Raw genomic sequence first — 23,428 nt, 5'->3', positions numbered from 1 at the left:
AAAAAGCCGGAAGTGGCGCTGTGGCTCAAGTGGTAGAGCGCTAGCCTTGAGCTGAAGAGCTGAGGGACAGCACCCAGGCCCAGAGTTCAGTTCCCACAACCGGATCTAAAAATAAATAAATAAATAAAATACCACCATGACTGTTAACTATCTGTGAAACCCTTCATAGGCCCAAGATTTCTTTATAGCCCTCTGCAGTCTTATACCATAGAACAATGTAACAAATAAGCTTGTTAAAGCTTTCTTTGCTGTTTATCTCATCCTAATAGTTTCTGAATTATCAGTAACTATTTTTTTAAAAACAAAGAATTTACTAATTGATGCCTTTTCTTTTTTTTTTGGTCAGTTGTGGGGCTTGAACTTTGGGCCTGGGCAATGTACCTTAGCTCTTCAGCATAAGGCTAGCACTCTACCGCTTGAGTCACACCACCACTTCTGGTTTTCTGATGATTAATTGGAGATAGGAGTCTTCCACTCCTGCTTGGTCTGGCTTTGAACTGTGATTTCATCTCAGCCTCTTGAGTAGTAGCTAGGATTACATGTGAGAGCCAACCAATAGCGTCTGGCTTAATGCCTTTTTAAAATGTGGTTTTGGAGATTTTTTTGGTTTTTTGGCAATCCTAGGGCTTGAGTTTAGGGCCTGAGCGTTGCCTTTCAGCTTTTGTGCTTAAGTCTATCCTTCTACCACTTGAGCCTTGGTTCCACTTCTGGCCTTTTGGTAGTTTATTGTAGAAGAGTCTTAGTAGAATTTCTGGCCTGTGGTAGTTTTGAACTCTGATCCTCAGATCTCAGCCTCCGGAGTAGCTAGGGTTACAGTATGAGCCACCAGCTTTTAGCTAGTCCTGGAGTTTTGAACTCAGGCTCTGTCTCTCTGGCTTTGTGCTAGGAGTTGGGGAGAATGGGTAGTTCTATAGTACTTGAGCCATACCTCTAGGTCTACTTTTTGCTGGAGATTGGGAGATGGTATCTCAAAGCCTTTTTTGCCTGAGCCGGCCTCAAAACTCTGTCCTTTAAATTTCTGTCTCCTGCGTGTAGTTAAGGATTTCAGTGGTGAGCCTCTTGACTTCTGACTTCTTTTCCTTATCTATGGCTTTTAAAGCTGAAAGTAAAAATTGCATTTAGAAAATAAAGCACAAATTATAGCAGATTTTTTGTTTTGTTTTGTTTTTGGTTGCTTGTGGGGCTTGAACTTTGGGCACTGTCCCAGAGCTATTTATTTTGATGTATATCAACATACTTTGGACATTATACGTAAGAGGAAAAGCACATTGAGCCATGGGCCATAGGAGCAGTTGAGAATGAAAGAAATTGCTGGGCAGCTCATGCCTATAATCCTAGCTACTTAGGATTGCCGTCTATAGGGGCAGGAAAGTTCAAGACTAATTTCAAATTAATCACCAAAAAGCTGGAAGTACAGGTGTGGCTCAAGAACAAAAGAAAAAGTTGAAAGACAATGCCTAGTCTCTAGTTCAAGCCCCAGTACCAGGGCTCACACACTTATGTGCACATGCATGTATCCACTAAGAAATATCAAATTTGGGATTTGTGCTCTAGAATCTTAAATTCTAGGGCTGGGAAGGTGGCTCAGTGGTAGGTGCCTGAGGCCCTGGGTTCGATTCCTCAGCACCACATAAGCAAAAAGTCCCAAGTTGCGTTGTGTCTCAAGTGGTAGAGCGCTAGCCTTGAGCTGAAGAGCTGAGGGACAGCGCCCAAGCCCAGATTTCAGGCCCCACGAACGGACCCCAAAAAAAAGAGAAAAAAAAAAAGAATCTTAAATTCCAGGCTAGCCTGGACCTCTTAAAACGAGGAGAAAATAAAATGTTTTATAAATTAGCTGGAGTAGTTTTGACTCAATGTTATATTTTAAAGTCTAGGGCATTATAGAGCATGAAATGATAAACTCTTTTGTTTCATTTAGCTTGTCTGCTCATCTGCAGCTTACATTTACTGGTTTCTTCCACAAAAATGGTATGTACTTGGACAAAACGATGCTGATTTTGATTTCATTTGGTTAATTTTTTATTTGGTTATTTTAATTAAGTGTGTATGTGTATGTATGTATGTATGTGCTTTACTGTAGATGGAATGTTTGGCATCTCTCAAACTATGTACCTGCTTTGCCATTAAGCTATAGCCCTTAGCTCTCTGATAATGCTTTTGAATATTAAGTTATAGAAGTTAATAAAAAATTAACGAATTGCCTTACAACTAGGCTATATGAAGAATCTCAATGTGATTATCTTGCATAAATATTCTGAGTTGATGTAATTGTATGTTATTTAAAATAACAAACATGCCTAGTGTCTATGACTCATTCCTGTGATACTAGCTACTCAAGAGGCTGAGATCTGTCCAATCCAGGCAGGAAAGTCTGTTAGAATCTTATCCTAGCTACTTAGGAGGCTGAAATCCTCAATTCTTGGTTCACAGCCAGCCCTGATAGGAAGGTCTGTGAGACTCTTACCTCCAACTAACCACCAGAAAACCTGAAATGCCACTGGCTCAAAATGGTAGAGTGCTAGCCCTGAGCAAAAGAGCTCAGGGACAGTGCCCAGGTCCTGAGTTTAAGTCCCCAAACCACTGCCACCACCAACAAAAAACTGGGGCTGGGAAGGTGGCTTAGTGGTAGATTGCTTGCCTACCACACTTGGGTTGGATTCCTCAGTACCACATAAACAAAAGTCAGAAGTGGCGCTGTGGCTCCAGTGGTAGGGTGCTAACTTTGAGCAAAAAAAGCTCAAGGACAGTGCCCAGACCCTGAGTTCAAGCCCCAGAACTGGCAAAAAGAAAGCTGAAAGTAGTTTGTTGCACAAAGTGGTAGAGCACCAACTTCAAGTGGAAAAGCTAAGAGACAGCACCAAGCCCTGAATTCAATCCCCAGTACTGGCACACAAAATAAACAAAACAACTGAAATAGTACTATCAATGTGATGTTATCAGTATGTCAGATATCATGCCATGGAGTTTTATTAACAGCTCAATGAATGCTGGAAAAGTTACAGTTTGCAGAGTGGATAAAATGTCCATCTTAAGTTTGTGTGTATGTCCTATCAGGGAACAGTGTCCATCTTAAATTTGTGTGTATGTCCTATCAGGGAACAGTTAAAACTTTTCTTAGGGACATGCCAAATTCGTTCCCATTATTCAGGGAAGAAATAGAAGTTTAGAGTGGGGGCAATCATAACTGAATACATAATTTTTTTGGGGGGGGTCTGGTCCTTGGGCCTGAACTCTGGGCCTGGGCACTGTCCCTCAGCTCTTCAGCTCAAGGCTAGCACTCGAGCCACAGTGCCACTTTCGCCTTTTTTCTTTTTGCTTAGGTGTTGCTGAGGAATCAAACCCAGGGCCTCATGCATGCAAGGCAAGCGCTCTATCACTGAGCCACCTTCCCAGCCCATGAATAGATCATTCCTATGCCTTTTATCTAAGATGTTTGACATCTGTTCATGTCTATTATCAATTAAGGTCATTTTTGCTTTATTTTTATGCAGAAGTAACCTGAATAGCATTCTGTTTTTTTTTCCCTTTAAATTATTTAGAATTGTGTAATAGAATCCTTATTCTAAACATCTGAACTTGGTTTTCTTTGATACCTCTGAAGCACATGGGCACTATAATAGATTATAATTTGCCTTTTATCGTTTCACTAGCCCTTTGTTTCCAGGAACTTATAAGACATACTAAATTATCATTGAAATTTTATCTTTGTGAGGAAGTCTTAAGTCTTTTTTTTCCTATCTACCTGACAAAATATGGAAAGTTTTTCCATTTTCTTCATGTTATTAAAATGAATGAGGAAATACAGTTAGTAGTTCTATTTCCTAAAAGTGATTTACTATTACAGTTAGTAGAAGTTAAGAAATTAGTAGAAGTTCAGAAGAATTAGGGAGAAGCAGATGTATTAGCTTTCTTGTTCAGTCATATTATAACTTTCAGGTCTTCAACCCTTTCCTGGAATAATGTTTTAAAAGAAATCAGTACAGAAAACTAATATCGATATCTCTAAAATCTGATTTTTTTTTTTTTTTTTTGGTCTGTCATGGGCCTGAACTCTGGGCCCGGGCGCTGTCCCTTAGCTCTTCAGCTCAAGGTTAGCACTCTACCACTAGAGCCACAGTGCCACGTCTGGCTTTTTCTGCTTATGTGGTGCTGAGGAATCAACCGAGAGCCTCATGCATGCAAGGCAAGCACTCTGCCACTGAGCCACCTTCCCAGCCTTGTTTTTCTTTTCAAAAGAGACTTTTTTTTTGCTAGTCCCATAGCTTGAACTAAGTGCCTGGGTGCTATTCCTCAGCTTTTTTTGCTCAAGGCTGTCACTCTCCTACTTGAGCCACAGCTCTACTTCTGGATTTTTTTTCTGGAATATTGGAGAAAAGAGTCTCACAGACTTCCTGCCTGGGCTGGCTTTTTAGACAGAAATCCTCAGATCTCAGTTTCCTGAGTAGCTAGGATTATAGGCACGAGCCACTGGGAGCTTGGATTGATGATCATTCTTTAGTAGAAAAAAAGTTATTAATCTCAAACCAAAATGACTTTTCAGTATATATTGATAAAATAATTTGGTAGCTTTGAGCTTTTAATAAATACCTCTGGGAATTTAAAGATAAATTATAATACTTTATGAAAATAATATAGCAAATGTAGGCTTATATTGAAATTTTCTAGTGGATTTCAAAAGAAGGGAAGAAAATTAAATTTAGTGTGATTGCTCCTCTAGAACTATTTCACTCATTCTGTCAAGGAATTTTAATTGTATTTGCCAAAGTTACAAATAGTTTAATATGTTCCTTTATTATAAATGTTTTATCTTCAAATCAGTAACAGTAAATATTTGAGTATAAAACAGCTGAGTCAGTCAAAAGAATTTCAGAGTATATAGATAAGCAATATTTTTCTTGCGAAAGATTAAAAGGACTATATTAAAACTTTTTAAAAGCTGAAAAATTTTTAAAATTAAAAACTCGGGCTGGGAAGGTGGCTCAGAGGTAGAGCACTTGCCTTGCATGCCTGAGGCCCTGGGTTCGATTCCTCAGCACCACATAAGCAAAAAGAAAAAAGCCGGAAGTGGAGCTGTGGCTCAAGTGGTAGAGTGCTAGCCTTGAGCTGAAGAGCTGAGGGACAGCGCCCAGGCCCAGAGTTCAGGCCCCATGACTGAACCAAAAAAATATATATGTAAAATATAAATAAAAAAAATAAAGAAAATAACCAAAACTGGGCTGGGAAGGTGGCTCAGTGGTAGAGCGCTTGCCTTGCATGCATGAGGCCCTGGGTTCGATTCCTCAGTACCACATAAGAAAAAAGCCCGAAGTGGCGCTGTGGCTCAAGTGGTAGAGCACTAGCCTTGAGCTGAAGAGCTGAGGGACAGCGCCCAGGCCCAGAGTTCAGGCCCCACGACTGGACCAAAAAACAAACTCAGCACAACAAAATCTATAAAATTATGTATACATAGGAAACATTCCCCTAAGCCTTCCCAAAACTACCTTTAAAGTATATACTCATTATCTCCCTATTGTGTGTGGCTTTCTTCTTGCTTTTAAAATCAAGTTTTTTAAATGGAGGGGCTAACAATGTTCAAGAGGAAGTGTACTCATTACCTCACTCATGTAACTGTAACCCTCTGTATAGTATCTTTACAATAAAAAAACAAAAACAAAGGCAGCTAAGACAAAAACCATAAAAAAAAAATAAAATCAAGTTTTTTGTTTGTTTGATTTGGGCCTAGGCGCTGTCCCTCAGCTCTTCAGCTCAAAGCCAGCGCTCTACCACTTGAGCCACAGCACCACTTCCAGTTTTTTGGCAGTTTATTAGAGATAAGAGTCTCAGGGACATTCCTGCCTGGGCTGGCTTTGAACTGTGATCCTCAGATCTCAGCCTCCTTAGTAGGGATTACAGGGGTGAGCCAGCAGTGTCCAGCTTTAAAACCAACTTTTAAAAAGAGATTTTTTTTTAACTCTTGATATATATATATTTTTAAGTTGGAGCATTCTTTGGGCCAGGCATTTTTATTTTTGTAGGCCCCTCCTGTCCTTAACCTCTTTTGCTCTCCTTCTCCTTTGACTTTGCCCAGGACTGGTCTGGACTGTTACCTTTCATCTGTTTAAGAGCAGAGATCAGAAAAAAAAAAAAAAAGAGCAGAGATCAGAAAACAAAATGGACCCTTACCCTGAGAAAACAAAATCTGTATGGCAGTACGTTTTTTACTGCTCATTTTAATATCACAGGTGTACCTTTTAAACTAGATCTTAAAGTCTTGAATTTCTATTTAGATAAGCCATCACAAAACTCAGAAAATGAACAAAATTCTGTTACCCTAGAAGTCCTGCTTGTGAAAGTTTGCCACAAAAAAAGAAAGGTAATGTATACAATGATACTTTTTTATAAGTGGACTGGTGTGTGTGTGTGTTTAGATAGGGTCTCTCCACGTAACCAAGGTCTGGCTAGAACTAGTGATCTTAGCCTCCAGGGCTGGCTGTCAGGGAGGTGGTACTATGAGTAGAATGATTTTTTAACATTGAACACACTTCATGCTTATATTGTATTTTTTAACTTGGGGCTTGGACTCAGTGCCTGGTTATTGTCCTTGAACTATTTTGCTCAAGGATAGCCCTCTACCACTTAAGTTACAGCTCTACTTCCAGCTACTTTGCTGCTTGGTTTGGTGATCAGAGTCTCAAAGAATTTCCTGAATGGGCTGCCTTTGAATTATAATCCTCAAATCTCAGCCTCCAAGGTAGCTAGGATTACAGATGTGAGCCACTGGTTTAGTGCTTGGCCTGTGTATTGTATTTTAAGTCCTTTTTTCCTTATTAGCTGCATTTGAACTGGGTGCTTGCTTGTTTCTCTGGTGCTCTACCAATTAAGCCATATTTCTAACTCTCCTTTGGTAGTTATTTTGGAGATAGAATCTTAAGACTTTTCTGCTTGGGCTGGCTTTAAACTACAACTCTAGATCTCAGCCTCCTGAGTATCTAGTGTTATAGGTATGAACCAGCTTAAAATTAGGTTTTATTTTTTATTTATTGCCAGTCCTGAGGCTTAAGCTGTGGGCCTGGGCACTGTCCCTGAGCTTCTTTTTGCTCAAGCTAGCACTGTACCACCTGAGCCACAGTGCTTCTGGCTTTTTCTGTTTATGTGGTACTGAGGACTCAAACCCAGGGCTACATGGATGCAGGGCAAGCACTCTACCAGTAAGCCACATTCTCAGCCCCTAAGGCCAGTTTTGAAACTTTAAAAAGGGAAGAAATATATTGATGGCTGAACTGTCATCTTTTAACTTCTTTTATCAATATTCCATGTGCTTTTACTTTGTCCAGTTGGGGTCAAAGGAATAAACCTGGGCATTATGTCATAAATTAGATGGATTCCAAATATTAGCCACCCATTAAAATTTTAAATGAAGACTTAAGAAAAGAGTTTTTCCAAGAGGATTGTCTCTTATAGTTCTACTCTTAAAGAGATAGTTTTTTTTTTTTTTAACACATTGCTTTAGTTTGTTTGTATTTTAGAAGAAGAAATCATTTCACCAGAGAAACAAGTATTGCGATGTTCATGTTTCCTAGGAAACCTACGAAATTCAACTTGTATGTTTAGTAGCCTCAAGTCCTCTATCTTGTAAGAAGACTAGGTAACGGACTTGGAAAGGTTATTGTTGCTGCTCTGCTTCCAAGATCACATTAAGATCCTAAAGGATGCCGGGCGCTGGTGGCTCACGCCTATAATCTTAGCTACTGAGGAGGCTGAGATCTGAGGATCATGGTTCAAAGCCAGCCCGGGCATAAAAATCTGTGAGACTCTTATCTCCAATTAACCACTAGAAAATCGGAAGTGGTGCTGTTGCTCAAGTGGTAGAGCGCTTGCCTTGAGCTAAAGAGCTCAGGGATAGTGCCCAAGCCCAGAGTTCAAGACTCATAACTGACTTAAAAAAAAAAAAAGATCCTAAAGGGAATGAAAACTGCCAGAGTACATGTAACTAAACTAAGGCTAAACAAAAACCAAAACAAAACAAAAAATTAAGGCTATTGGAGGGAGTTATGTGACTGTATATTTAAAAGTTAGAACAGGGCCAGGCCCTGGTGGCTCACACCTGTAATCCTAGCTACTCAGGAGGCTAAAATCTGAGGATTGCAGTTTAAAGCCAGCCCACGCAGGAAGCACCTGAGAGTCTTCTCTCCAATAAACCACTAGAAAATCGGAAGTAGCGTTGTGGCTCAAGTGGTGGTGGTACAGCGCTAGCCTTGAGCTGAAGAGCTAAGGGACAGTGCTCAGGCCCAGAGTTGAAGCCCCCCAACTGACCCCCCCCCCAAAAAAATAACTACCCTGAAAAAGCTGGAAATGGGGCTGTGGGCTCAAGCCTTAAGCACAAAGAATCTCAGAGACAGTGCCCAGACCCTGAGTTGAAACCCTGTGACTGACCAAAAAAAAGTTAGAGCATACTTACTACTTGTATCTATTCCCATATAGTTTGCGACAAGTATTGAAGTGAAAATTCTTCCAGATATGTCATTTAGAAAAAAATGCATATAGGTAAAGTATTCTTTTTGTGTGTTTCAAAGACAAAATAACAAAAGTTTTTGAGAAAATGTATATGCCTAACAGTAATAGTCATTGTGGAGTGTAGGATTTTAGTTTTAGTTTTTAATCAGTCGTGGGCCCTGGGCGCTGTGCCTAGGCTCTTCAGTTCAAGGCGAGTGCTGTACCACTTGAGTCACATCACCACTTCTGGTTTTCTGAGTGGTTTATTGGAGATCAGAGTCTCATGGTCTTTCTTGCCCTGGCTGGCTGGCTGGCTTTGATCCGAGATCCTCAAATCTCAGCCTCTTGAGCAGCTAGGATTACAGGTATGAGCCACTGGCACTCACCTGGCTGTTTTTTTACTTTTAAAAAATCAATTGCCAGCCTGTAATCTTAGCTGCTCATGAGGTTGAGATCTGAGGATTGTAGTTCAAGCCAGCTTGAGCAGAAAAGTCCATGAGACTCATTTCCAGTTAACCAGTAGAAAACTGGAAGTGAAGCTGTGGCTCAAAGTGGTAGAGAGCTAGCCTTGAGTGAAAAGAGCTCTGGGACAGCACCCAGGCCCTGAGTTCAAGCCCTATGACCAACAAAAAATAAATTGCAGGGGCTGGGAAGGTGGCTCAGTGGTAGAGCGCTTGCCTTGCATGCATGAAGCCCTGGGTTCGATTCCTCAGCACCACATAAACAAAAAAAAGCCGGAAGTGACACTGTGGCTCAAGTGGTAGAGCGCTAGCCTTGAGCTGAAGAGCTGAGGGACAGCGTCCAGGCCCAGAGTTAGGCCCCACGACCGGACCCCTCCCCCCAAAAAAAGATTGCAAAAGCTAGGTGAAGTGGTTCCTGATTACACTGAGGAGGTAGAGGCAGGAGAATTGTGAGTTCAGGGTAGATTCTTGGGCTCTTTTACTAGTGAAACGTTTTCTTAGCTGGAAAAATTTAAAGAAGCAACCATATAAAATGTTTTGTGAGATTGGGAATGTGGCTTAGTGGTAGAGTGCTTGCCTAGCATGCATGAAGCCCTGGGTTTGATTCCTCAGTGCCACATAACCAGAAAAATCCAGAAGTGGCACTGTGGCTCAGGTTATAGAGTGCTAGCCTTTAGCAAAAGAAGGTCAGGGACAGTGCCCAGGCTCTAAGTTCAAGCTCCAGGACTGGCAAAAAACAGAAATAATGTTTCATTTATTTATTTTTACTTTTTAAATGAAAAATTTTTTTAATGTGGTACTGAGGAATTGAACCCAGGGCCTCATACCTGGTTGGAAGCAAGCACTCTGCCACTAAGTTACATTCTTAGCTGCTTTGAGCTCTCCCCTCCCCCACTATCCTCCCCTCCTTTTTTTTTTTCTTCCCCCAGTTGTGGGTCTTGAACTCTGGCCTGGGCTCTGTCCCTGAGCTCTTCAGCTCAAGGCTAGCACTCTACCACTTGAGCCGCAGCACCACTTCTAGTTTTCTGGTGGTTAATTGGAGATAAGAGTCTTATGGATGTTCCTGGCCAGTCTGGCTTTGAACCTTGATTCTCAGATCTCATTCTCCTGAGTAGCTAGGATTACAGGCTTGAGCCACCAGCCCCGGGCCTCCTGAATCTTAAATCGAGTTAATCATAGAAAAAGCTGGAAGTGGTGGGTGTGGCTCAAGTGGTAGAGTGCTAGCTTTGAGCAAATGGAGCTTGGGGACAGAGTGCCCAGGCCCAGAGTTCAAGACCCAGGACAGGCACACAAAAAAAATTCCTCAAGTTGATCAGTATTCTTTAAATTTTTTTTTACATTTTTTATTATTATAAATGGTTAGAGTATCATTTCTCTTAAAGAATATATTTCTGCTGGGCACTGGTGGCTCATGCCTGTAATCCTAGCTATTCAGGAGACTGAGATCTGAGGATCATGGTTCAAAGCCAGCTCAGGCAGGAAAGTTGGTGAGACTCTTTTATCTCCAATAAACTACTCGAAAACTGGAAGTGGCACTGTGGCTCAAGTGGTAGAGCACTCGCCTTGAGCTGAAGAGCGCAGGGACAGCACCCAAGCCCAGAGTTCAAGACCCCCGACTGATTTAAAAAAAATATATATATATATTTGCTGGTCAACAGTGGCTCACACCTGTAATACTAGCTGCTCAGGAAGATGATAACTGAGCATCAGGGTTCAAAGCTAGCCCAGGCAGGAAGAGACTTAACTCCAATTAACCATCTAAAAACTAGAAGTGGGGAGTTGGGCGCCAGTGGCTCACGCCTGTAATCCTAGCTACTCAGGAGGCTGAGATCTGAGGATCATGGTTTAAAGCCAGCCCTGGCAGGAAAGTCTGAGACTCTTATTTCCAATTAACCAACAGAAAACCATAAGTGGTGCTGTGGCTCAAGTAGTAGAGTCTCGCCTTGAGGTGAAGAGCTGAGGGACATCACCCAGTCCCAGAGTTCAAGCCCTATGACCGATTAAAAAAAAAAAAAAAACCCAAAAAACTAGAAGTGGTGGCCGGGAAGGTGGTAGAGCACTTGCCTTGAGCTGAAGAAGTTCAGGGATAGTGCCCAGGCTCAGAGTTCAGGCCCTGTAACTGACAAAATAGTAATAAAACAAAAACAAGAAGTGGAGCTGTGGCTCAGAGTGGTAGAGTGGTAAAGTGGTAGACTTGAGCAGAAAATCTCAAGGATAGCACCCAGGCCATGAGTTTGAGCCTGATAACACCACACACACAAACACATACACACAAACTGGTTGGAAATGGAGCTTGGTTCAGCTGGTAGATTGCTAGCTTTAAGGAAAAAAAAGTTCGTGGGCTGGGAAGGTAGCTCAGTGGTAGAGCGCTTGCCTTGCATGCTTGAGGCTCTGGGTTCGATTCCTCAGCACCACATAAGCAGGAAAAAAAAAGGCGGAAGTGGTGCTGTGGCTCAAGTGGTAGAGTGCTAGCCTTGAGCTGAAGAGCTGAGGGACAGCGTCCAAGCCCAGAGTTCAGGCCCCATGATCGGACCCTCCCCCCCACTGCCCCCCCAAAAAAAGTTCAAGTACAAGTACAGTGCCTAGGCCTTGAATTCAAACCCAGGACTGGCTAAACAAACAAATACAGGAATTTACTATTAGTATTACCTGGAGCTTATGATACCCAACTGTTTTTACTATTTCTAATTGTCTTATTTATTAGGTTAAAATAGAACATTGAGAAAAATGTTCATGCTATCAGAGTTTTAAAATTTTAAGCATGGATTTCTGAATCCATGTTTGTTTTTTTTAATTGGGTATTCTAGATAATGAACCCAGGGCCTCCTGTAGGCTATGCTGGTGCTCTACCAGTGATCTCTGTCACCAACCCCTATTCTTTGTTTCTAATTCAAAACATCCAGATGACTATCATTTTCCTTATATTGTAGAAATCTTCAATTGCGTTAATATTTCGTGTGTGGTTCCATTTTCATTTTTACTTCAAGCTTTCAGAATTACTATTTTTATCTACCATTGGGCACCATGTTTCTTATAGTTGTGATGAGAAGTTTTATTGCAACTCTTAACAATTGTTTATGTATAAATGTAATTTAAAAATCTTTACCTTTGCAGGATGTAAGTTGTCCAATAAGGCAAGTTCCCACAGGTAAAAAGCAGGTGCCTTTGAATCCCGACCTCAATCAAACAAAACCTGGAAATTTTCCGTCCCTTGCAGTTTCCAGTAATGAATTTGAACCTAGTAACAGCCATATGGTGAAGTCTTACTCATTACTATTTAGAGTGACTCGTCCAGGAAGAAGAGAATTTAATGGAATGATTAATGGAGAAACCAATGAGAATATTGGTAATTTTTATTTCATTAATTTAATAGATTTTATCATTTGAGATTAAAGTGGTCAATGAAAATGATTGAAAAACATTTATTTTTGAGTTATTTTGACATTCGTTATGTCTTCTCCAAAGTTAAATAAATTTATTTTATTACTTTTGGGATTTTAATCTTCCAGTTATTCTAGATAAATGCTAGTATGACTGGTATTTTAATTTTGGAGGACTTGAAGGTATGGCTTACGTGATAGAGCACCACATAGGTATGATGCCCTGTGTTCAAACCTAGTTTCATGTCAACCCTCATTAAAAAAAAAGAATTTCTGTATAAAAACGCATTCATATTTTCCCTTTTGTGACACTCAGCCACACATTCCTTCTTTGCTTTTTTGCTCAAGGCTGGTGTTCTACCACTTAAGCTATATCACTTCCAGCTTTTTGTTGGTTAATTGGAGATTAGAGTCTTTCAGTTTTCATTGCCCAGACTGGCTTTGAATCTCCATCCTCACTCAGATCACAGCCTTCTTAGTATCTCGATAACAGCGTAAGCCACTGGTGCCAATTTCTGTTTTAAAGAATAGATTGAAATATCATTATGTTACTTGGACTAGCTTTGAATTCTGTCCTCAAGTGATCTTCCCGCCTTAATTGCCTGAGTGCTGGGAATACAGTTTCCAACATTTTGTCATGAGAAATTTCCAATCTCAGGAATTGTTTGATAAACACTTGCACACTCACCTCTTAGATCAGAGATTTTTGTTTTTGTTTATGTTTTGAGGTGTCCAGGCTGGTCTCAAACTTCTGGCCTCAACTAATCCTCTTGTCACAGCATCTCTAGTGCTGGGGCTGATAGGTATACCACCATGCCCAGTTTGACCGTGAATAATTTATTACGGTTACTCAGATCTTGATAGTTGTATCTTGTTTTTCTTCCAAAAATTTGAATTCATCTTAAGATAATCATTCAGCTAACAATTTCTGGGAATATAAAGATGATGGAAACAGCCTGTACCATTTTCTAAAAGCTCTCAAACTGGAAGGGAGGCGGGGCAGGAGGAGCCTGGGTTTTAGCTCAGTGGAAGAGCGCTTCCTTGGCAAGCACAAAACAAAACCAGAGGAGGGAGAATGACGAGTGTGGGAAGTTCACTAGAGAAACACCTATGAAGAAATTATATTTGAGTCTTGAAGTGTCTTTTGAAAGTTCTTGAAAAGACATCTTGAGTGATTCAGGAATTTAACAAAGGTCATTCCAAACAGATTAGAATTTGCAAAGGTGTGGAGTTAGTATCTGTGAATGTCAAAATGTAAGACCTTGTTTGTTGGTATATTCCTGTAATCAAGTACCCAGAGTTAAAACAAGATTTGAACTTAAGTGTAACCTGCATGTTAACATAAACATAGGGTAAAAGATACACATATAAAAGATATACATGAAGGGGGGGAGGTAAAGGCAGGGGGAAGGGGGGAAGCCAGGGAGATAGAAAGGGATGAGAAGGGGAAACAAAGGATGAGGCTACAATGCTTGATAACAAATGCACTTATTACTTTGCCCATGTAATTGTAACCCCTCTGTACGGTATTTTCACAATAAAGAAAAATAAAAGATATGCATATGTAATAAACAAAATTAGTCTGGCATTCGTGGCTTATACCTGTAAGGCTAGCCACTCAGGAGGCTGAGTGAGATCTGAGGATCTTGGTGTTCATCCAGACTGTAGAAGGAATATCTGAGATTCTTACCCCAATAAAACACCAAAATGTTGGAAGTAGAGCTGTGGCTTAAGTAGAATGCTAGACTTGAGCAACAAAGCTCAAAGACAGCAACCAGGCCCTGAGTTTAAGCCTTAATACTAGCACAAAATTTGAATAAAAACTTTTTTGAATGCAAAATTGGACTACATGTGGTCTGAATATTGCAGCTTTATTGTAATTTTGATTTTGTTTAAGGTAGCATACAAGATGTTAAGACATGTATTATAAAGACAATTTTTTATTTCAATACTTGATTCATGAGAACTCTGTTCATTGAATTCAGATGTCAATGAAGAACTTCCAGCCAGAAGAAAACGAAATCGTGAAGATGGGGAAAAGACATTTGTTGCACAAATGACAGTATTTGATAAAAACAGGTAATGATGGGCTAGTAAGGGTTCTATAATGTTTTAGAAATGTTAGTTTTCAAACACACTATAATGTTGATACTGTTTCTTTCCCTTGCTGCTCTTCATTCTTAGGAATAGAAAACAAGTTTGCTTCTGATGAATTTTTAACATACAGAATAATAAGCACAGACCAGTCTTGGAATGACTGAGTTAAAATTATTTGGTAGAGCCGGGTGTTGGTGGCTCACACCTGTAACCCTAGTTACTGAGGAGGCTGAGATCTGAGGATTGTAGTTCAAAGCCAGCCCTGGCAGGAAAATCCCTGAGACTCTTATCTCCAATTAACCACCTGAAACTGGAAGTGACACTGTGGCTCAAAGTGGTAGAGCACTCTCTTTGAGCTAAAGAGCTAAAGGACAGCACATAGGCCCAGAGTTCAAGCCCCATAACCGACCAAAAAAAAACACCCCAAAACCAAAAATAAAACTGCTTGGTAGATATTTTCTGCTGCTCTCTGCCATTCACTGGAGTAGACAGTGAGAAAACAAAAAGTCCCTGTCTTGTCGCAACTTAACACTTAACAATACTAACTCCTCTTTAGAAACATACTTAACAGTGAATAGTTCTTGCTGTAAAGTAATACAGGGAATGGACAGTATTTTTGGAAAACCATTTGGAGGGGCTAATATTTGCATATTAAATAGGTCATAGGTAAATGTTAGAGACTTTTTATTTGGGGGTCCAGTCGTGGGGCCTGAACTCTGGGCCTGGGTGCTGTCCCTCAGCTCTTCAGCTCAAGGCTAGCACTCTACCAGGTGAGCCACAGTGCCACTTCCAGCTTTTTTTCTTTTTGCTTATGTTGTGCTGAGAAATTGAACCCAGGGCCTCTGGCATGCAAGGCAAATGCTCTACCACTGAGCTACCTTCCCAGCCCAACCTTTTTTTTTTGTTGGTCATGGGTCTTGAACTCTGGGTGTTGTCCCTCAGCTCTTCAGCTCAAGGTGAGCGCTCTACCACCTGATCCACAACGCCAATGCTGGTTTTCTGGTGGTTTATTGGAGTTTCATGTACTTTACTGTCTGGGCTGGCGTTGAACCATGATCCTCAGATCTCAGCCTCCTGAGTAGCTAGGATTACAGGCATGAGCCACCAGTGCCTGGCATAGAGACATGTATTTACTAAAGTTAAGGGAGAACATTGTATGTGCTTTTGGCATGGAGTGTCAGGGAATAACAGGACCATCCGTCATCTGCATAGTATCTGTTTTAGAATGACACACCTTGCCCCTAGTAAAGGAAAATCTAGGCAACAAGTAAAGCATTCTTTTTTTTTTTTTAAACAGTGTTTGAAAATGAAACCTGTAACATGCCATGATTTCTTACATTGCTAAGATTGCTGGTAGTTAACACAGTTCAGTGGCAGTCAAGCACATGCAAGAAAGAGTGAAGAAGAATAACTGGGGTGTTTGTTCCATTTTAGAAATGTAGTTTTCAAGGACTGAGGGTTATTGCTCAGTGGTAGAACGCCTGCCTAGCAAGTGCAAGGCAAGTTCAGGACCACACATCAAAAATATAACCACATGTTAGCCGTATGGCAAAGAAAAGTATACTCATAAGAAAGCAGAGATGATTAGAGTAATAACATGTATTCCATTGCTCATATTTTCTTAGAATATATCATGTACTGTCACTTGATGTTAGTAATAATAGGAACCAATGTAGTATGCTTTTAATGTAAAAAAACAATGTACATCAAAGCATTAGGTAGAAAACAATAGGAACATAAATTACTAGAAAACAGTGGTCATATGTATAAGGAAGAATATAGAGATATATTGAGCTTCACTGGCACTGTTAAATACTCTGCCTAGTGCGGGTGGCTTACTCCTGCAATCCTAGCTACTCAGGATGCTCAGATCAGAGGATCATGGTTCAAAGCCAGCCCAGGCAGGAAAGTTCATGAGACTGTTATCTACAATAAACTACTTAGGAAAAGCTGAAAGTGGTGCTGTGGCTCAAGTAGTAATGTACTAGCCATAAGCACAGAGATGCTTAGAGACAGCCCAGGACCTGAGTTCAAACCCCTGGACTAGCCCCCACAGAGTTATTTTTATTATTTTATTTTTGTTTGTCCTGGAGCTTGAACTCGGGCCTGGGCACTGTCCTTGAGCTTCTCTGTGCTCAAGGCTAGCACTCTACCACTTGAGCCACAGCGCCACTTCCAGCCTTTTCAGTGTTATGTGGTACTAAGGAATTGAACCCAGGGCTTCATACATGCTAGGCAAGTATTCTACCAAGCCACATTCCCAGTCCCCCAAAATTATATATATGTATGTATGTGAAAGCAAATAGTATACCATATTGCTGCCTATGATTGTATATGTATGTGTGTATGTAAATGTTCCATGTAGGAGAGAATGGCTGTTTTTATTTAAATGAAAAAGAAAATGCCAAAAAGTTTGTAATTTTTGGGGGGGGTTCTTGAACTCAGGTCCTGAGTGGGCACTGTCCCTGAGCTTTTTCGCTCAAAGGTAGTGTTATACCACTTTGAACCACAGTGCCACTTTTGGTTTTCTTGGTTGTTAATTGAAGAATTTATGGTCTTTCCTACACAGACTGGCTTTGAACCATGATCCTCAAATCTCAGCCTCCTGAGTAGCTAGGATTATAGGCATGAGCCCTCAGAGCCTGGCTTATGTTTCATTTTTATTTATTTATTTTGTCGGTCGTGGGGCTTGAACTCTGGGCCTGGGCGCTGTCCTTCAGCTCTTCAGCTCAAGGCGAGCGCTCTACCACTTGAGCTACAGCGCCACTTCGGGTTTTCTGGTGGTTTATTGGAGATAGGAGTCTTAAGGTCTCTCCTGCCTGGGCTGGCTTTGAATCGCGATCCTCAGATCTCAGCCTCCTGAGTAGCTAGGATTACAGGTGTGAGCCACCAGCGCCTGGCTATGTTTCATTTTTTAAGTGTTATGAAATTCCAGTGCTTGGAAGGTGGCTCAGTGGTAGAGTGCTTGCCTTGCATGCATGAGGCCCTGGGTTCGATTCCTCAGCACCGCATAAGCAGAAAAATCTGGAAGTGGTGCTGTGACTCAAGTGGTAGAGCGCTAGCCTTGAGCTGAAGAGTTGAGGGACAGTGCCCAGGCCCAGAGTTCAGGCCCCACGACTGACGAAAAAAAAAAAATTCCAGAAGGATAAAAAGAATAGAGGGGCTGGGAAGGTGGCTCAGTGGTAGAGTGCTTGCCTTTCATTCATGAGACGTTGGGTTTGTTTCCTCAGCACCACATAAGCAGAAAAAGCCAGAAGTGGCGCTGTGGCTCAAGTTGTAGAGTGCTAGCCTTGAGCTGAAGAGCTAAGGGACAACACTCAGGCCCAGAGTTCAGGCCCCATGACCAACCAAAAAAAATAAATAAATAGTATATTTGTTAAACACTGACATACCACTCATCTAGATTTCATGTGTTCAAATTTTATCTTTTTTTTTGTGCTGAACTATATGACGTTTGTTTTATTCCTCATTACTTACATTTCAGTATGTATGTCCAATGAATATTTTTCTTCCCAATCACATTTGAATCAATTAATATACAACAAATATATTATCTCCCCCAAAGATCACAGTAATTTTCTTTTATACTGCTAGATATTAATCCCGGGGCCTTGCACATGTTAGGCAAGCAGTCTACCACTGAGCTTTGATCAATAATGTCTTATATAGTTTGTTTTTCTCCAATCCATTCTGTAGCTAGTTGTCATTTTTCTGTCTTCTCCTTCAGCTTGGAGCAGTCGCTCAGCCTTTTGTTTTTTGACAAGGTCTTAATCTTTTGTATAAGTTGCAATCCAGCTCTGGTCTCAACCAATCTTTCTGACTCATTTTAAGTAAAAGTTTTTGCAGACTGGTTCTTGTGATTATTTCCTCATGATTAGATTCAGGTTAAATATTTTTTTTTTTTTTTTGTCGGGCGTGGGGCTTGAACTCTGGGCCTGGGCGCAGTCCCTCAGCTCTTCAGCTCAAGGCGAGCGCTCTACCACTTGAGCTACAGCGCCACTTCCGGTTTTCTGGTGGTTTATTGGAGATAGGAGTCTCACGGTCTCTCCTGCCCGGGCTGGCTTTGAACCGCGATCCTCAGATCTCAGCCTCCTGAGAAGCTAGGATTACAGGCGTGAGCCACCAGCGCCCGGCATGTACTGTGTATCTTAAGGCAAGTTATTTAGTGTTTTTGTGCTTCCAATTTCTTCTGAAAATGGAGCCAGTAGTACCTTGATCATCAAATTGTGGGGAAGATGAAATGTGCCATGTAGTCTTTTTTTTTTTTTGGTTGGTTGTAGGGCCTGAACTCTGGGCCTGGGCGCTGTCCCTCAGCTTTTTAGCTCAAGGGTAGCGCTCTACCACATGAGCCACAGCACCACTTCCGGCTTTTTTCTGCTTATGTGGTACTGAAGAATTGAACCCAGGGCCTCATGCATGCAAGGCAAGCGCTCTACCACTGAGCCACCTTCCCAGCCCTCGTGTAGTACATTGCCTGGCACTCAGTAAGCTCTCAATAAGAACTAGTTATTGTAATCCAATAGCATTTCTCTTAAGACAGGTTGTACAGATGTAGAGCATGGTAAAAGCATGCTGGTTATAGTAGTACTGGTAAGTAGTTTTAAACATACATGCTGGGTGCTGGTGGCTCATGCCTATAATCCTAGTTACTCAGGAGGCAGAGATCTGAACATCATGGTTTGTGGTTTGAAGTCAGCCCAGGCAGACAAGTCCCTATGAGACTCTTATCTCCAATTAACCACTCTGACCACTCAAAAACCTGAAGTGTTGCTGAGGTTCACATGGTTGAGCACTGGCCTTGGGCACAAAGAAGTTCTGGGACAGCACCCAGGCCCAAGGCCAAGCCCTACAACCAACCAAAAAAAAAAAAAGATCTCACGCACACAATATTGTATATACTGTAAGTAGAATTTAATCAGTGATTCACATATTTACTTGATGATTTGATATACACACATGCATGTATACATACACAAAATATAATGTGAATAAAATTTAATTAGTTGATTCAATCAGTATTTTACTTATTTGTCCTTGAAGTATTTATTGAGCATCTATATGTGCCAGGTGGCCTTGGGTGCCTGTAGTTAGGTTTGCCTATTCTAATCACTATAGTTTACTGGGCACATATAAGAATAAGGAATTCCAGGTCAAACATTTATAGTGAAAAATTACACATTTTTTAGTGGTTTCTTAAGAGAGCTGTTATAATACGGTTATCCTTTTCACGGGGAGGGCAGTGCCTGAGTGTCAAATCTAGGGCTTTGCACATGCCTGGCAAGCACTGTCCCACTAGACTTCATATCCTGACCCCATGATCCTATTTTTAAGAATATAAATCCTGCATACATGCTTTTGTTTTAATGACTAAAATTCACCAGATTTTCATATGTTAGTAATATAGTATTTCAAATGTTTAAAGTTGTATCTTAGCAGCTACAGTAATTAAAAATTCTCTAGTTAGGGGGCTGGGAAGGTGGCTTAGTGGTAGAGCGCTTGTCTTGCATGCATGAGGCCCTGGATTCGATTCCTCAGCACCACATAAGTAAAAAAAGAAGCCGGAAGTGGCACTGTAGCTCAAGTGGTAGAGCGCTAGCCTTGAGCTGAAGAGCTGAGGGAAGCGCCCAGGCCCAGAGTTCAGGCCCCACGACTGGACCCCCCCCCCAAAAAAAAATTCTCTAGTTAGGTAATGATTAGTGCACAAAACTAAAATTGTTTTTTGTCAATACTGGACTGTAAGTACATCTTCAATTTATAAAAGCTAGTTTATAAATTTAATGAATGATTTCTAGTATAAATCTAAAGATGTAGAATTTGTGTGCTTGCAGTAATACTCAGGTTAAAGTGTATATGTTTGTCTAACAGGCGCTTACAGCTTTTAGATGGGGAATATGAAGTAGCCATGCAGGAAATGGAAGAATGTCCAATAAGCAAGAAAAGAGCAACATGGGAGACTATTCTTGATGGGAAGGTATGGACCATTTAGAAAGTTGAGCACGTTATAGTTATGAACTCCCATTTTTGATGTTTTCTTCCCCCAAACGCTATTTCATAGTGACATAGTTTTGATTTTTATACTTTAAAGTAAACAAAGTGATCTAGTTAGAGTATTCACCGAAGTCATTGATCTTAGAGACAGACTGTAGAATTCAGATTTCTGATGCTTGCTATGTAGCATTTGGCAAATTATTGACTGGTGTCTCTTGTGCAAATGAGGTATAGAAATAACAGATTAGGGCTGAGAATGTGGCTTAGTGGTAGAGTGCTTGCCTAGCATGCATGAAGGCCCTGGGTTCGATTCCTCAGTACCACATAAACAAAAAAGCTGGAAGTGGTGCTTTGGTCAAGTGGTAGAATGTCAGCCTTGAATGTCAGCTCAGGGACAGTGCCAGGCCCAGAGTTCAAGCCCCAGGACTGGCAAAAAACAAAACAGATTTAATGAAATAATAAAAATATGTACCTGGCATACAATAAGTGCTCAATAAATGTTAGCTGCTATATTTTAAATCTCATTCTTAGCAACAGCAAATAACATTTAATAACTGATAATACATTTATTATTAAATTCTGTCTGTAGAATTTAGATGAAATTAGCTAAAGTAACTTCTAAGAGTTAGAAAAGAATAAACATAAATTTGTTGGTAGACAGTTTCAACAAAATATAACAATACCATTTACAAATGTATCAGATCAGTGTGTTATTACATATATCAATTTTTTTTTGGAGGTGGGAAAGCAATTTCAGGGCTTGAATTGTGGGCTTGAGTCTCAAACTTGCTCACAGCTGGTGCTCTGCTACTTGAGTCATACCTCTAGCCCAGCTTTTTGCTTATTGCTAGATGGAATCCTATGGACTCTGCTGGCCAGATGGTTTCAAACCTCAACCTTTCTAGTTCCTGACTTCTGAGAAGTTAGGATTAAGTCATGAGTCACAGGGATGAAACTGGCGCCCAACTTGAGCATGTTTTTTAAACCTAAAAAATTAGATTCATGTTAATCTAATAGTATATAATAATATTAAGAAATTTATATTAATGGAAAATACCATAAAAGTTAAAGAAGTTATTCTGGCTTGGCATGGTAGTATATGCTTGAACCTCCCAGAACTTTGGGGACAAAGACATATAAATCTATATGGAGAAGAATTAACTATTCATTAATGGTGACAGAACTGGTCTTAGCCATCTAATAGAAAAAAATTAAGGGCTGGGAAGTTGGCTCAGTGGTAAAATGCTTGCCTTGCATGCATGAGGCCCTGGGTTCTATTCCTCAGCACCACATAAGAAAAAAGCCGGAAGTGGCGCTGTGGCTCAAGTGGTAGAGCGCTAGCCTTGAGCTGAAGAGCTGAGGGACAGCACCCAGGCTGAGTTCAGACCACATGATGGACCTCCCCCCCCCAAAAAAAAAAAACAAATAAGACGAAGACTGATAAAGTAAGACTAATAAATTCTGGAATGCCTATAAGCCTAAATGTGAATGTTCACACTCCATAACTTCAGAAAAAGTTATCAATGGATATTAATACAGTTTTGTTGTGAGGAAGCTACTTTTAAGATTAATTAAAAAAAAAAAAGCTGGGCATTGGTGGCTCATGCCTGTAAGCCCTACTCAGGAGGATGAGATCTGAGGATCGCTGTTCAAAGCTAACCTGGACAGGAAATTCCATGAGACTCTTATCTCCAATAAACCACTCAGAAAACCAGAAGTGACACTGTGGCCCATGTGGTAGAGCGCTAGCCTTGAGCTGAAGAGCTAAGGGACAGCGCCCAGGCCCTGAGTTCACGACCGACAAAAAAAAAAAAGTTAAAAAAGCCAGAAAGCATAAAGTAAAAAGTGCCCTATTAAAATTAATCATTTAGCCGGGCGCTGGTGGCTCACGCCTGTAATCCTAGCTACTCAGGAGGCTGAGATCTGAGGATCGCGGTTCAAAGCCAGCCCGGGCAGGAGAGACCCTGAGACTCTTATCTCCAATAAACCACCAGAAAACCGGAAGTGGCGCTGTAGCTCAAGTGGTAGAGCGCTGGCCTTGAGCTGAAGAGCTGAGGGACAGCGCCCAGGCCCAGAGTTCAAGTCCCACAACCGACAAAAAAAAAAAAAAAAAAAAAATCATTTAAAAGCTGGTCACTGGTTGCTCATGCCTGTAATCCTAGCTATTCAAGAGGCTGAAATGTGAGGATTGCAGTTCAAAGCCATCCCAGGCAGGAAAGGTCATAAAAACTCTTAATAAAATGACTAGAAAATCAGAAGAGGTGCTGTGGTTCAAGTGGTAAAGTGCTCACCTTGAGCTGAAGAGCTCAGGGACAGCATTTAGGCCAAGAGTTCAAGTTCCATAACTGACAATAAAAAAATAAAATTAATTGGGTTGATATTGAAATGGATCCATAGTCAAAAACCAAATGGGGGCTCTAGGAAGGTGGCTCAGTGGTAGAGCGCTTGCCTTGCATGCCTGGGGCTCTGTGTTCAATTCCTCAGCACCACATAAGCAAAAAGAAAAAAGCCAGAAGTGGCGCTGTGCCTCAAGTGGTAGAGCACTAGCCTTGAGCTGAAGAGTTAAGGGATAGTGCCCAGGCCCAGAGTTCAAGCCCCATGACTGGACCAAAAAAAAAAAACACCAAATGGGATGGGACCTTTAAGCTCAGTGGTAATGTGCTTGCCTACCATGTATAAAGTTCTACAATTCCCTAATACCACAAAATGAAAAACTTAAGGAGCGACAAGTCTGAGAGTGCTAGAGAACTTTCTTGAGACCCTAGAATTAATCTTCCAGGATCCGGGGAAAGAAAAGAAATAAGGGATCCGCTGGATGATAACATGGAGCATAGTAATACTGTGTTTGTACCTTATATAATTAAAACCCTTGGGCTCTGTCCTTAGCACCAAAGTAATCATTGTGATTAGTTAATAACAATGAATTAAAAATGGGTTAAAGAAAATCCAAGTCCTGAAAAGAGCAGACATGACACTAAATGTCTAAAAAGGTATTCACACAGTATTCAAAGAAATAAAAGCTGGGATCTC

The 23,428-nt window shown here is 40.9% G+C and overlaps 1 protein-coding gene across 1 annotated transcript in view; it reads left to right on the top strand.

The window, feature by feature from the left end:
- The window catches only part of Suz12 (SUZ12 polycomb repressive complex 2 subunit), a 52,930-nt gene that overhangs the window by 12,144 nt on the left and 17,358 nt on the right, over positions 1 to 23,428 (top strand). Inside the window, exons 8-12 of the mRNA XM_013016287.1 lie at positions 1,919 to 1,968; positions 6,267 to 6,352; positions 12,048 to 12,279; positions 14,299 to 14,392; positions 20,276 to 20,381. Coding sequence (XP_012871741.1) covers positions 1,919 to 1,968; positions 6,267 to 6,352; positions 12,048 to 12,279; positions 14,299 to 14,392; positions 20,276 to 20,381 — 568 coding nt within the window. The remainder of the gene's footprint in view (positions 1 to 1,918; positions 1,969 to 6,266; positions 6,353 to 12,047; positions 12,280 to 14,298; positions 14,393 to 20,275; positions 20,382 to 23,428) is intronic.

This window comes from Dipodomys ordii, unplaced genomic scaffold (assembly GCF_000151885.1).
Source record: "Dipodomys ordii isolate 6190 unplaced genomic scaffold, Dord_2.0 Scaffold31, whole genome shotgun sequence".
In the NCBI taxonomy this organism is placed as follows: Eukaryota; Metazoa; Chordata; class Mammalia; order Rodentia; family Heteromyidae; genus Dipodomys; species Dipodomys ordii.
Note: the sequence above shows the minus strand (reverse complement) of the source record. Positions and strands in the feature narration are given on the sequence as shown.